General features: G+C 36.1%; 1 protein-coding gene across 14 annotated transcripts in view; it reads right to left on the bottom strand.

Moving 5' to 3' along the window:
* Vps13b (vacuolar protein sorting 13 homolog B) overlaps positions 1-1,570 on the bottom strand; it is a 683,809-nt gene extending 682,239 nt beyond the window's left edge. For 13 of the 14 annotated variants that reach the window (XR_010050305.1, XM_013143877.3, XM_003479878.5 and 10 more), the window contains exons 1-2: positions 1,101-1,342; positions 732-907 (exon numbers count right to left, since the gene is read on the bottom strand). Coding sequence is in view for 13 of the 14 variants with exons in the window: in XM_013143877.3 (XP_012999331.2) it covers positions 732-878 (147 nt within the window). In the remaining variant the exon portion in view is untranslated. The other variant, XM_063257835.1, reaches the window with a different exon arrangement.
* Positions 1,571-14,456: the final 12,886 nt, after the last annotated feature.

Below are 14,456 nucleotides of genomic sequence, written 5' to 3'. Positions count from 1 at the left end.
TAAACATTAAGACACTCAGTTAACCTTTAGGAAGGATGGGGAAGGAGTCAAGTTTCAATACTACTGTATTCAACAATGGAGCAAACAAAATATAAAACCACAACCATCAGTTTAAGTCTTCCCTTACTCGCTAAAAAGTGGTTGGTCTCTTAAATCTTTCGAGCTCCCACAAATATTTCAAGCATGAAAAAATTGCTTCACATATATCCCTATTAAATGTGCTAACCGAATAAACTCTAAAGATACAGTTCATCTGCATCAGATAATCTGCATGTTAAAATAAACTTTTAAAAGTGAGTAAAAAGAAGTTTCAAGTTTAATGTCATTCTTGAAGTGTTCTACTCAATTTGCTGCAGATCTCACGGATGTTATAGTTCCTAGTCACAGACAGAACTTTTCCTCAAGATATAACCCTGCTGTCTTTCAGACTAGGCCACTGCTCAAAAACGACAACAGGAATCCAACGTTTTCAACATCGTACAGAATTTCGATAATGTACATCTGCATATCGGTAACGCCAGAGAAATATGAACAATTTGACTATGAAATTTTCTTATCAGAGTAATAAAACTCTCACTTAAAAGAAACCATTGAAAAAATGCTGTAAGTCTCAGAGTAGTTCAAACTACATTAGCAGTAAAATTACATTTTCATGCACAATGTCCAGAGCATGGCAAACAGAATCTATCAAAACAAGCGGAAAATGCTTCCAATGACAGTTACAAACCTACCTGTTCCAGCACATCTAACTTTAACTCGAGCTTGCTGAGAACTACGTCTCCACCCCATAGTGAAAGCTGTAGGTCCGAAGGCTTTAAATTCTTGATATAGCGATTCACATAGCTCATTAAAATTGGAGTTACATAGGACTCCAGCATATTTTAAGGTTAGACGTCCAAGTCAAATGCTGAAAGGGGTGAAGACAAAAACGTTAGAACTTAGTCAAAGACACAGCGAAGCAAAATAAATAAATACATAAATAAAAAATGCTAAAGGCTGGAAAGGTAGAAAAGCAGGCTCTGGCTTCGACCCAGAAGTAAAGAATCCTAAAGTGGTCTCCAGGTTCAGGCCACAGCCTCGCCACCAGAATCCCGCCTCACCTCGCCTGGTGTGGAGAGGAAGAGGAAAGACAGCGATGTGAGAGGGGAGTGGGTCCCCTGGAGGGGGAGCAGAAGTGGGCTCCTCCAGCCTGCTTCAACTTAACCACACTGCCGGGCCCCAAACTCCCGGAACTCAGCCGGATCTACTGCCGTAAACCAGAGCTGGAACCTGACTGCTGTCGCTCCCGCCACCACCCTCAGCTGACACTCTCGCTGGACACTGCGCGATTCACTCTTCCTCTGCGTACCTGGCACCCGCCCCCCGCGACGGCGCAGCTGGTGCTTCACGCAACTTCCGGGTGTGAGCTGCTGAAAGCTGACAACACACTGCCCCCCCCCCCCGCGCGCTCGCGCCCCGGCCCTACGCGTGCGCCACCAACGCTACCGGGTGACGGCCCACTCTGTCTAGATTTCCTAGGTCATTGAAGACATTCTGTTAATCTTCCTGAAGAACTCACACTAGCTAACCTGTGCCCCAGTTCTGACCCTGCTAGTGATTAGAGCATGCCTCTTGGAAGTGCCTGGGGGAGGGGCGGACCGGTAAAGTAGGGACACCAGAAACCCGGAAGTGGCTCTCCGGCGAGAAACGGGCGGAAGCGGCCCTGAGTGTTCAGTAGATGGGCCTCAGCCATAGGTGGGGGAAGTCGGAGCGTCGCGGCTCTGGTGTGGAACAAGAAAACAGCTTGGAACCTAAAAGAAAGACGAGGCATTGTTTTTGGGAAGCAGAGGACTAGGAGGAGGAACTTGGGTACAGTTAGGAGCTCTTTAAAGGACTGATTTAAATTTAAGCCCGAGGTTTAATTGGCCAAGGGAAGATGTGGGGAAAAAATTGAAAGGATTAGAATGGATAGCTTTGGTGGATACGTTAAAGAAAAAAAATGGAGACAGGCTCTCGCGTTTTGTTACCTTTAGGAAGCGGTGGTGAAATGTTTTCCCTCGCTTACCAGTGCAGGTTGAACATGAATAACCAAAGAGACTTTGAGGGTACTGTTGGATTGCGGTCTGATACGGGACTTAAAGCCACGGGAATATCAAGATGAAAATGAAGGTTCTAGCGACAATCGAAAAAGCTGACAGGGAATGCAGAGTTTTAAGGGACAATGTTGGTTATGTTAGGATATCACACAACCTTATAGTAGCTTGCAAGCTAACAAAGTCAAGAAATTCAGTACTTAAAAAATAAACACTGAGCTTATAGGAACAGGATGAGACATGCTGTGTTTTGCTCTCTTTTTTTTACCAACTTCTTTTATTTTTGGTAATTGAAGAAAACACTTCCCACTGCATTTGCACACTAGACAAAATCATTCAGTACCCCCCTGTGCCTAAAGCTCTTCCCAGAAATTCAAGTCAGTATTTCTTGAAAGACCTTTGGTGACTGCAGCAAAAAAAGAAACCTAAATGAAAGTGTGAAGGTGTTTAGGTTTATTTTATTAATGAAAATAATGAAGTTCCACACACACAATCCCAGCTAATTCAGAGCAGCTTCTCCCTAATAGCCTTGATGAGTAACTCAATAATTTGGGCATTAAGAAAACTTGCTAAATTAGCCAAATAAACTAATTTTGAAAACCAAACACGTGGAAGCCATGACTCAGAGATTAAAATACAAAGAAAATTATTGCACTAATTGTATAGAAGGTCTCAGTGGTTCACACCAACAGTAGGAGATCTTATATTTCTAGAGAAAGAAAATGAGCCAATTTTTTTATGTAGCAATTAAATGAGAGTATATTAGGAGAAATTAGCCAGCTCTTCAGAGTAGCAGTGGATATGTGACTGAAATGTTTAAGCAAAATACTACTTGGAATGCTAAACTTGGAATGGTTGTTGTCTAGTGTTTTTGTTGTTGTTTTTCTTGGAGCCAACAAAGACTTGTTTTAGAAAAATCATCTGGGTGCTGTTTGATTTTAATTATCAAAAATTAGTAGTTTTCAGGTTGTGTGAGTTTGTGTAACAATGCTGAAAGCACTCAAGATTTTTTTCGCTAATATTTTTGCTCTTGTTTTTTTAAAATGTCAAGTGGGCTGCCTTTCCTAAATCTTCTATTACAAGTCCTTTATTACAAGATTTTTCCTCAATTGGTTTTTATGTTTCTTCTAGGAGAGAAGATTGATTAGGTAATGGTCTTATATAGGCAAAAAACTCAAGTTTGTCACCTTTCTCACCTCACATTATTAGCTGTAGGAACTTTATAGATGTACTTTAGCAAATTGAGGAAGTTCCCTTTTGTAAATATCTTGCTAAGACTTTTTTCATGATTGAATATTAGCTTTTATCATATGCTTTTTGTGCATCTGCATATAAGCATGTGATTCTTCTTCTTTAGCCTTTCCATGCGTTGTGGTATATTAATTGATTTATGTATGTTGAAACTTTATTAGGCTTCAAAGCCATTTAATGCGGAATCATGATTAACACATATTTTATTTATTTGTATCATTTCTTACACTGGGAAACTATTTGGCATTCATACATGTGTGTTTGATTTATTTCACTGATGAGTACGGTCTCAAGCTGCACCCATTTATTTATAAATATCTAAATGTGATCCTTCTTTATAGCTGAGTAGTACTCCATTGTTTAAAAATACAACTTTTTTATCCATTCCTCAGTTGATGGACACTTAGGTTATTTCCAAGATTTGGCTATTACAAATTGTGCTGCTATAAACATGGGTGCACATATATTTCAGTTCTTCTGGGAATATGCCTAGAAGTGGAATAGTTGGAACAAATGGGACTTCCAATCCCAGCTTTTGGAGAAATCTCCAGAGTTACCTCCACAATGGTTGCACCAGTATACAATCCCACCAAAAGTGCAGTAGAGTTCCTTTTTACCCACATCCTCTCCCACATTTGTTGTTGATGGTTTTCTTGATCCTGGCCATTCTTTCAGGAGTGAGATGGAATCTCAATGTGGTTTTAATTTGCATTTCTTTAATGAGTAATAATGATGAACATTTTTTTCATGTATTTATTTGCCATTTGTATTTCTTCATCTGAGAATTGTGTATTCATCTCAGATGCCCATTTTCGGATTGGATCCTTGAATTTTGGGGGTCTGATTTTTTTTTAATTCTTTATGTGTTTTAGACAGAAGTCCTTTGTCTGGGAAGAGTTCACTAAGATTTTTTCCCAGTTTGTAGGTTTTCTTTTCACTATGCTGGAGATTTCTTTTGACATGCAGAAACTTTTTTTAATAAGAGGTGATCACAATTATTGATTCTGGGAAATATTTCCCATGCGGTTTGAGTCCTGTTCATGAATTCTCTACCTACCCCTATGTCTTCAAGGTTTTTACCCAATTTGTCTTCCAACAGATTTAGTGTTTCTGTTTTAATATTCAGCTCTTTGATGCATTTAGATTTTAATTTAGTATATGGTGATAGCCATGTATCTAGTTTTAGGTTTCAGCATATGGAGAGCCAGTTTTTTCAACACCATTTATTAAAGAGACTGTCGTTCTTCCAGTGAACATGTTTGGCCCCTTTATCAAAGATAAGGTGGTTGAATGTGTTTATAGTTGTGGTTGTATCTTCTAATCTATTCCATTGTTCTTCAGCTCTGTTTGGATTCCAGTACCATGTTGATTTTACTACAGTTGCTTTGTAGTATAACTTCAAGTCAGGGATTGTGATACCTCCTGCCTTGCTTTTGTTGCTTAGAACTGTCTTTGCTATTCTAGGTCTCTTCTCGCTCCAGATGAACTTTAGGAGCGATTTCTCGAGATCTATGAGGTATGTTGATGGTATTTTTATTTGGATTGCATTGAATCTGTATAAGAGTTTTGGGAGAATGGCCATTTTCACAATATTTATTCTTCCTATCCATGAGCAAGGGATGTCTTTCCATTTTCTGAGATTGTCAATTTCTTTTTTCACTGCATTATAATTTTCCCTGTATAGGTCTTTCACTTTTATGAGAGTAATTCCTAAATATTTCATTTTTTTGGTTGCTAGTGAAGGGTATGGCTTCTCTTATTTCTCTGTCAGTGATTTTGTTGTTAGTGTATAGGAATGCTATTGATTTTTGAGTATTGATTTTGTGTCCGGCTACATTACTAAATTTATTTATTATATCTAAGAGTCTTTCAGTGGAGTTTTGGGGGTCTTCTATGTAGAGTATCATGTTATCTGCAAACAATGATAATTTAACTTCTTCTTTTCCTATTTTTACCCCTTTTATTTCTCTCTCTTGTCTAATTGCTCTGGCTAGTATTTCCAGTACTATATTAAATAGGAGTGGTGATAAGGGACATCCTTGTCTTGTGCCTGATTTTAAAGTAAAAGCCTTCAACTTTTGGCCATTTAATGTGATACTGGCTGTTGGTTGGTCGTAGACAGCCTTTATTATATTGAGGTAAAGACCATCTATTCCAATTTTCTGTAAAGTTCTTATCATAAATGAACATTGGACTTTATCAGAAGCTTTTTCTGCATCTATAGAAATGATCATGTGATTCTTACGTTTGGCTTTATTGATATGGTGGATTACATTGATTGATTTATGTATGTTGAACCATCCCTGCATGCCTGAAATGAATCCCACTTGAAGATTTGCTGCATACTATTTGCCAATATTTTATTGAAGATTTTTGCATCTGTGTTCAAAAGGGAGATTGGTCTATAGTTCTCTTTTTTAGTTGGGTCTTTCTCAGGTTTTGGTACTAGAGAAATATTTGCTTGCAGGAATGACTTAGGAACGATTGCTTCCCTTTCAATTTCATTGAGTTTGAGGAGTGTCGGCATTAAATCTTCTTTGTATTTCTTAGAGAATTCTGTAAGTGAATCCATCTGGGCCTGGGCTCTTCTTTGTAGGTAAGGATTTAATTACATTTTCAATTTCATTAATAGAAACTGGGTTATTCAGCAGTTTTACATCTTCTTGACCTAGCTTTGCTACTTCATATGTTTCTAGGACTATATTTCTTCTGTGTTATCAAACCTTTGAGAGTAGAGGTTTTCAAAATAGGTGTTGATGATCTTCTGTATTTCTATAGAGACTGTAGTGATTTTGCCTTTTTAATTTCTTATTGCATGAATTTGAGCTTTTTCTTTCCTTTTTTAAATAAGGTTGGCTAGGGGATTATCAATTTTATTTATTCTTTATAGAACCAATTCTTTGATTCATTGATTCTTTGGATTGTTTTCTTAGTCTCTGTTGCATTGATTTCTACTCTGATTTTTATAATTTCCTCTCTTCTTTTGGCTTTGGGCTTGACTGTTCTTCTTTTTCTCGATGTTTGAGGTGTAACATCAGGTTATTTATTTGTATTCGTTTTGTTTTCCTGATGTGGGAACTCAGTGCAATAAATTTTCCTCTGAGGACTGCTTTCATTGCTGTATTTCTTTTAAAGTAGAAAAACAATAGGCATTGAGTAAACAGGTATTATTTTTGTTTGTATTTATATATAAGATACTTGATGATAAATTAACTACAATATTTCTCAACTTTACATCATCGCACTTTAAAAATCATTTCCTGGGCCAGGGATATTTAGCTCTGTGTTGTATGCGCCTGTCTGGCAAGTGCAAGGTCCTGAGTTAGATCCTGGTACCAAAAAAAAAGAAAATCATTTCCTACTTTTTCCAAGAAGCTATTTGTAAGCATTTGATTATCTTCATCATTTACAGTAAATTTTAAAGAAACAAAAGTTATAGTCATGCTATAGAGACTATCTCAAATATCTTTTTGTTGTCCTATTTTGGCAAGTTAATTTTAATAATGATGCTAATGGTGACCCCCCCCAAAACTATATGGCTACATTCTAACCCCCAGAAACTGAATATTGCAAGGCAAACAGTGTGATTAAGAATTTTAAGAAGACCGTTACCCTAGATTCTCCAGGTAGACCCTAGATCCACTGACAAGTGTCCTTATGAGGTGAGGCAAAGGAAGATTAAAGGAACAGAAGAAAAGGAGACAATGGAACCATGGAGGCAGAGACTGGAATGATGCAGCTAAAAGTACCCCTAGAAGCTAGAAAGGGAAAAAAAATTCTCTTTTAGAACCTCCAGAGTGTGCACAACACTGTTAACTCATTACTTTGGGTTTTTGACCTCAAGAACTGTGAGAGAATAAATTTCTCTTGTTTAACCCTCTCACTTTGTGGTAATTGCTACAGCTGTCACAGAAAACTAATATGCAGGTTCAGATTATCAGGGCGGTCTTCATTTAACATGAACATTAAACATCAGCAGAAGAACACAAGTTTAAAAGCTTGTCTTGGTTACCAAAAGACTAATGACAAAAACTCAAAAAAGGCTTTTTTTTTTTTTTACAAGTTAAGTCTATAAGTCTCTCTATAAATTCAGAATTTTAAAATAAGTAGCTGAAACTTTTTTAAAAACTGTGGTAGGGCCAGGTGTGCTGGTGCATACCTTAATCACAACACTGGAGAGGCTGAGGCAGGAGGATCATTGTGAGTTCCAGACCAGCCTGGGCTACAAAGTGAGCTCAAGGCTAGCCTGAACTGCATAGCAAATCTCTGTCTCAAAAAAGAAAATACAGTCACAAACAGATAAAGCTGTGCTAGGAGTTGATCTCTACCTCACCCATGCTATGCAAGTACTCTACTACTGTGCTTCAACCTTTGAAACATTTTAACCTGAGATGGACCCAATATACTTGGAAGAAAATGGAGAAAATAAATGTGCTGTTACAAAATAATAGGAAATCTGGATCCAAGTACCTGTCTAGAAACAAGCACTGAAGAATTTTCTTTCATGTCAGCAACATCAGAAATCTCTTTAAAATCCACTGTGCAGATTCCCTTGTTGGTTATAGTGATTTTAAAAACACGTCCACAGACTCAATAATAGTGCCCCCTTCAGAAGGTGGAGCCTAATTCCCTTTCTTTTGATTTTGAGGTTGTATTTAATGAATCACTTCTAAAAAATACAATGTGGCAGAGGTGAAATTATGTGTGACTTCTAAAATTAGCACATAAAAGACCTTGTGACTTTTTGTTTGTTTATTCTGTCACTTGGATTATTCACTTTTGGAGAAGCCAGCTGCCATGATATTCAAGCTATGGAAGCCATGGAAGTGTCCACATAGTAAGAAGCTGAGGTCTGCCAACAGCAAGGCAGGAAGTTGGACTTTCTCTCTACAATCAGGCTTAAAATGACTGTACCTCTAGCTGACAGCTTGAACACAACCTCATAAAAGACCTGAACCAGGAACTCCTCCCTACCCCCAAGAACATGTGCTTCTGAACTACGGAAGAAACTGTGAGATAGGAAATATTTATTGTCTTAATCTAATAACTTTTGGATAAGATCATACACAATTGGGTAGCTAATATGCTGATGTACCTTCCAAATAAAGTACTGTTTGGGAGGAGATTTTATTAAACCTGAAAGCATCCTAGAAGTTGTCATAAATGACAACTTCACATCACTATTATCTCATCATAATAATAATACCAATCACTTAGTTATTAATATACACCATGAATTTTACCAGTGAGAAAACAGCCTTGGGTATCATGCTTCATATTATGTACCTACATATTATGAAGAGTAGCTATAATGAATCCATATCCTTCTAAAAATAAATCCTCTGCTCTTAATTCACTTATACTGAAAAGCCTTCAAGCTTGTTATTTGCTTCTTGCTCCATTTAGTATATTTTATCTCTGGTCTATCCCAAATTTCTTCAGTCTTTCCTCTTTCAGTCTTATTATCCTAATTTACTTCTAAATGCATTTAAATTTAACAATGTTCCATTCAATATTTAGCCTCCAGAACTGAAAAAATATTGCTATATGCTCAATACAAATCCTAAAAATGTCTTGCTTCTTGTTATCTATAAAATGTATTCCTAAAGGAAGTCTTACTTTATGAGCTATGTTACATTCTTAACTTAGGCAGACAAGGGTCAACTAAAGTTCCCAAATCTTCCATGTGAAATATGGTGATATGAAGGTTTCTTTCTGTACCTGTTATGATTTGTATCTAGATGTCCCTTCAAAGTTTCATGCAGTCACAGTGTTTTTCCCTTTAGAGGTGGCTGAATCTAGATTATGTGATTAATGTGTAGTGCAGTTCTGGGATTCAGGATGCTGGGATTAAGAGTAGGTGATTACTAGATCACTCCACTGATTGAATTGGCTAATCCCTGTAGACTGAATCCAATATAAGGGACAGAAAGGGGCTCATCTTGCTCTTTTTATTGCTTTTGTTGTCTTCGGACACCAAAAACTGATGCCCCTCTGTCACATGCTATCCCGCTTCAGAGCCAGACAACTGTGGACTGAAACCTTTACAAACTATGAATTAAATAAACTTCCCCCCTTTGATTGTTGAGTATTTTGTCTCAACAACAAGAAAAGTAACTAAGACAGTACCTACTTGCCTGCATTTAATTTACCAAAGGTACTTCTAGGAAAATGTAAAGGCAAGACACAAACTGAAATATTTTTAAACAAAAGATACAATCATAGAGACTGGGTGGACAACGTGTCTCTCAATCTCAATGAGCAAAATATTTGAATATGTTCACTAAAGAAGATGTATGGATAGTAAATCATTAAATGAAAATTTTTCAACAACATTAGTAGTAAAATATAATACAAAATCAGAACTATTCCAGTACGCACTCAGTGTAGTAGGTAAAATTGAAAAGACTGACCAAGCCAAGTATTGGCAAGAATATAGAGCAATTGGAATCCTCATACACTGCTAGAAGAAATGTAAAATGATCCAAGAGTTTAACAATTATTGGGATGGTCATTGTTTTCCATTGTTGGAAATAGTTTGGATGTTCTTAAAAAGTTAAATCTATCATACAGTACAGCCTTTTCACTGCTAAGTTTATCAAAGATAAGTGAAGGCATAGGTACACAAAACTATTTGTACAAACATGTTCAGACAGAATCATTTGTAATACCTAAAACATGTGAGTGAAAATTGATGATATAGACACATAGTGAGATAGAGTAAGAGCAAAGCACCTGCCTGTCAGGTATGAGGTCATGAGTTTGATCCCAGAACAAAAAAAAAAAAAGGAAAGAAAGAAAGAAACAGAGGAACAAATGAGCTACTGTCACAGGCAACAACATGGAAAAATTCAAAATAATTGTGCTCAATGTAAGAAACCTGACAAAGGGAACAATGTTGTGTTATATCATTAATATGAAGTACAGGGGTACCTGAGTCCATGAACTGAATTTGTTCTATGGTTTTGGAAAAGACAGCCATGTTTGTGTTTGTGTAGGAAAAAATGTCCATAGTCATGTTTGTCACCTGATAAAGAGTATGCAAGCAAACAAAATGAAACTTGCCAAACACTTCTGTTTACAAACCAAATCAGGAACAAAAGCATTTGTGAATTGAGGTACCACTGTACTAGAAAATGCAAGTAGGTTTACTGAGGAAAGCAGATCAGTAAATTCAGGCAGACATGATTATTGTATGAGATTACCAAGAGATGTGAGAAAATTTGAGGGTGATAAGAATGTTAATTGTGATGGTTGTATATGTTTCGGTATCCATTAAATTATGTTTTAAGTATGTTCAATTCATTTTATATTAGTTATACCTCAATAACTCTTTAAAATAGGATTGAATAATATACATCTGTATCCACATACTACCCTAGAAAGAGTTTATAGTGTCATTGCATGATAAGAACCAAAAGGTAGAAACAAAATTTCCATCAATTGATGACTGGATGAATAAAATTTGGTATATCCATGCAGTAGAATACTACAGTACTTAGTTATAAAAGGTAATGACAACTTGATACATGCAACATGCTTGCTCAGGGCTGGATGCATGCTCTTGAAAAGGCCTGAAAGGACCCTACACTTTCCACTTCTAACTTCTTCAAGAGATGTAGTATAAAAAATGCCCCAGTTCATAACCATCATAGTCTACAAAAACAAAGAGAGTAAGTCTTTTTTATTTTTGGCTTCAGGTATTTAAGGAGATCTGCTAGGTTGGTGGCTGACTACTAAGATAATACAACAGAGCATATGTGGCCACATACACACAATTCTTACAACAGAAGTATATGAAATAGATAACTGTATCCCTCAAGAAACAATAGCAAGCTGCAAGCTCTGGAGAATAGGGGAGAATGATTTTTAGGATTATGTTACAATATTCAAAATACCAAGATTTTTCCACAAATAAAAGGTATATAAAGAAAGAAGACAGTATGGCCCATTCACAGAAGAAAAAATTTACAGAAACCAGTCTTGAAAAAGCACACACATTGGACTTACTGGCAAAGACTTTAAATTAACTATCTTAAATATACTCAGCAAAAGGAAACCATGGACAAAGAACTAAAGAAGAACAGGGGAACAATAAAGCAAATTGATTTTTTAAAACATAAGATATTGTTGGGCTCAAATGTACAATGGCAGAAATTGTGAAGTCACCACAGTGGACGGTGGATGTAGTTTAGTGGTAGAGGGCTTTCCTCTTAGGTAGACTTCAATCCCCAGTACACATGCAGGTGCGTGTGCTCACACACACACACACACACACACACACACACACACCACTGTAGGAAATCACAGATTTGAGTAGTCAGAAGAAAAATCAATGGATTTGAAAATAGGACAATTTAAATTACTGAGTCTGAGAAGCAATAGGAAAACAGTAGACAAAATAATTAGCAGACTCACAGTAACTTATGGAACATCAGTACATATAGAATAATTGTAGAGCTAAATAAAGAAAGAAAGATACACAAAAGATTTTTTTTTTTGTCTTTTTCCTTTTTATCAGTACCGGGGATCGAACTCATGACTGCCTGCTTGCAAGGCAGGCACTTATGCTGCTGAGCTAAACCCCAACCCCTTACACAAAAGATTTTTATGAGTACATGCTTGCCCTACATTAATGAATATATTCTTCATGGGGAATTGTTACCTACACATATTGCATTTTAATCTGCTATAAATTAATGGATGAAAATTTCCCAAATATAATAAAAGACATGAACCTACAGATCCAAGAAACTCAACAAACCATAAGGATACACTCAAAAGAAATACATAGTAGGGCACATTATAATACAACTGTTGAAAAAGAGGAAGAATTTTTAAAATGAGAAATAACTGACACATATAATGATTCTTCAATGTAAAATGAAAGGTCTGGATCCCAAAGCTAGTTTTATTCATGATTTGCTTCATAATCTCAGCAAGTCATTTACAACCTGGAAGCTTTCATTGTCTCCCTTTAGATATCATTCACTACAGTCTTTTTAAGGTCTAAACTTCTATTAATCCATGATTCTAGTTCTTTTTTGTAATTTTTATTTTAAATAGAATAAAATCAAGCAAAATAAAATGGAATAAAGACAATCAAAACAAAACAATGTAAGTGATACAGAACCCCATCATGCCTCCTCCTGTCTTCCAAATAGCTGCCCATATCTTCAGACATAGTAAAAATCAAACAAAACAGAACATAATAGAACCAATAAAAACAAACAATGCAATAAAGGACTTCAAAACAAGATAATTGTAAATCCAAAATGGCTACCATAATATATTTTGTCATCTTTCAAATAGTTGCCCATGCTGCTGGACATAATAAAATCAAACATAATGAAACAGAATAAAACCCAACCAAATAAAACAATGAAAATGATATAGTACTTCAAAACAAGATAATAGGGTGTCAACAACGGCCACTACCTTCAGAAGGAGATCCCCCAGATGCTACACTGTGTATTGTTATCCTCTGAACAGATGATCAGACTACTGGCCTTAGGCCTGCAAAGTCAGTGAAACATTAAACACTACAAGCATTAAATTGTTATTTCACCTCACCAGCTATCATCGCAATCTGTGTTTCTCTGGATTAGCTGGTCATTTACGTGGGTGGGCAGAAACCTTGGCTCTTTTTGTTTCTCAGCCCACATGCAAGAAGAGAGTGGTATCTAGTTCTACCCCCAGCAGCCCAGGTATGGTACCAACTCACAGAGAGGGCTTGGCTTCTTGTTTTCCTCAGCAGTCTGTGAATGGCCCACGATCCTGGTTCTATACTAATCAATATATAACTGACAAAAAAAAAAACAAGAAAATGAAAAAGCATTCAAATTATGTGTTATTTCTATCCATTTTCTGTTTGTTTAGTCTTTCTTTAAATTAAATTTAAAAAAAAAAAGACACTACAGTACCCAGTGCTGATCACGGAGTGTCATGATGTGAAATCCAGCAATACTATTATTCTTTGTTCAGAATGATTTTAACCTGTTTTAGTTTGTTTAATCTAAACATAAATGAAGATATGGATAACTGCATGTATGTTTAAGTGTATAGGATTGACAACCATGTTACTAAGTTTTTGTTGGACAGTTAAACAGAACTATTTGCAGCCTCACTGTTTGAATTCCCACTTTATATGTTCCATTTTTGTCTCTTGAACAACTATTTGTAAAACAACAATATGTAAACATCAACTAGTGATTTCTTATTGTTTATTTTTTTCTCTGAATTTATGTATTATTTTTTACCTATTTTCTGTTTTGTTTAGTCTTTCTTTAAATAAAATTTTAAAAAAAGAAATAAAGGAAAAATTAGAAAACAACTCAAAAGATATAAAAAAAAACTTACTGAAATCATAGCAGAAAATTTTCCAAGTGTAAGGAAAAACTCAATATTAAAGTACAAAAGCATACAGAACCCCAAATAACCACAACCAGAAAAGAATCTCTCCATGACATATCCTTATCAAAATTCCAGAAATTCACAATAGAAGAGAACACTTAGAGCAGTTAGAGAAAAATGCCAAGTAACCAGTAAGTGCAAATCCATCAGAATAACTGCAGATTTCTTAGCACACTCTTTTTTTTTGTCTTTTTTTTTCCTTTTTATCGGTACCGGGGATCGAACTCACGACTGCCTGCTTTCAAGGCAGGTGCTTTTGCCGCTGAGCTAAATCCCCAGCCCCTTTAATTTTTTTTTTAATTTTTTTTTTAATTTTTTTTTCTTAGCACACTCTTTAAAGCCTATGAAATCTTGGAGAAAAAAAAAAAAAGAAATTGTTAATTCAGACCTTTTATGTCCCTCAAAAATATTGACTTCAAGATTGACAGAGAAGACCGAGTGTGATGTTGCACATGTGTAATCTCAGTTCTTAAGAAGCTGAGGCAGGAAGATCACTGTGAGTCTGACACCAACATGGACTACAAAGCGAGTTCAAGACCAGCCTGAACTGGCACAGTGAAACCCTATTTCAAAAAGAAAAACATATTGACAGATTTAAAGACTTTCTACAATAAGGAGATCTAAAGAAATACATGGCCACTAAGCCAGCATTAGAAAAAATACATAAGGAATCTTAGAGACAAGGAGGCCACCAGCACCAAAGAGCACAAAGGAAAGTAT

The sequence above is a fragment of the Cavia porcellus genome, unplaced genomic scaffold (assembly GCF_034190915.1).
Source record: "Cavia porcellus strain 051 isolate PalLab524CR breed Dunkin Hartley unplaced genomic scaffold, mCavPor4.1 scaffold_10, whole genome shotgun sequence".
NCBI lineage: Eukaryota > Metazoa > Chordata > Mammalia > Rodentia > Caviidae > Cavia > Cavia porcellus.
Note: the sequence above shows the minus strand (reverse complement) of the source record. Positions and strands in the feature narration are given on the sequence as shown.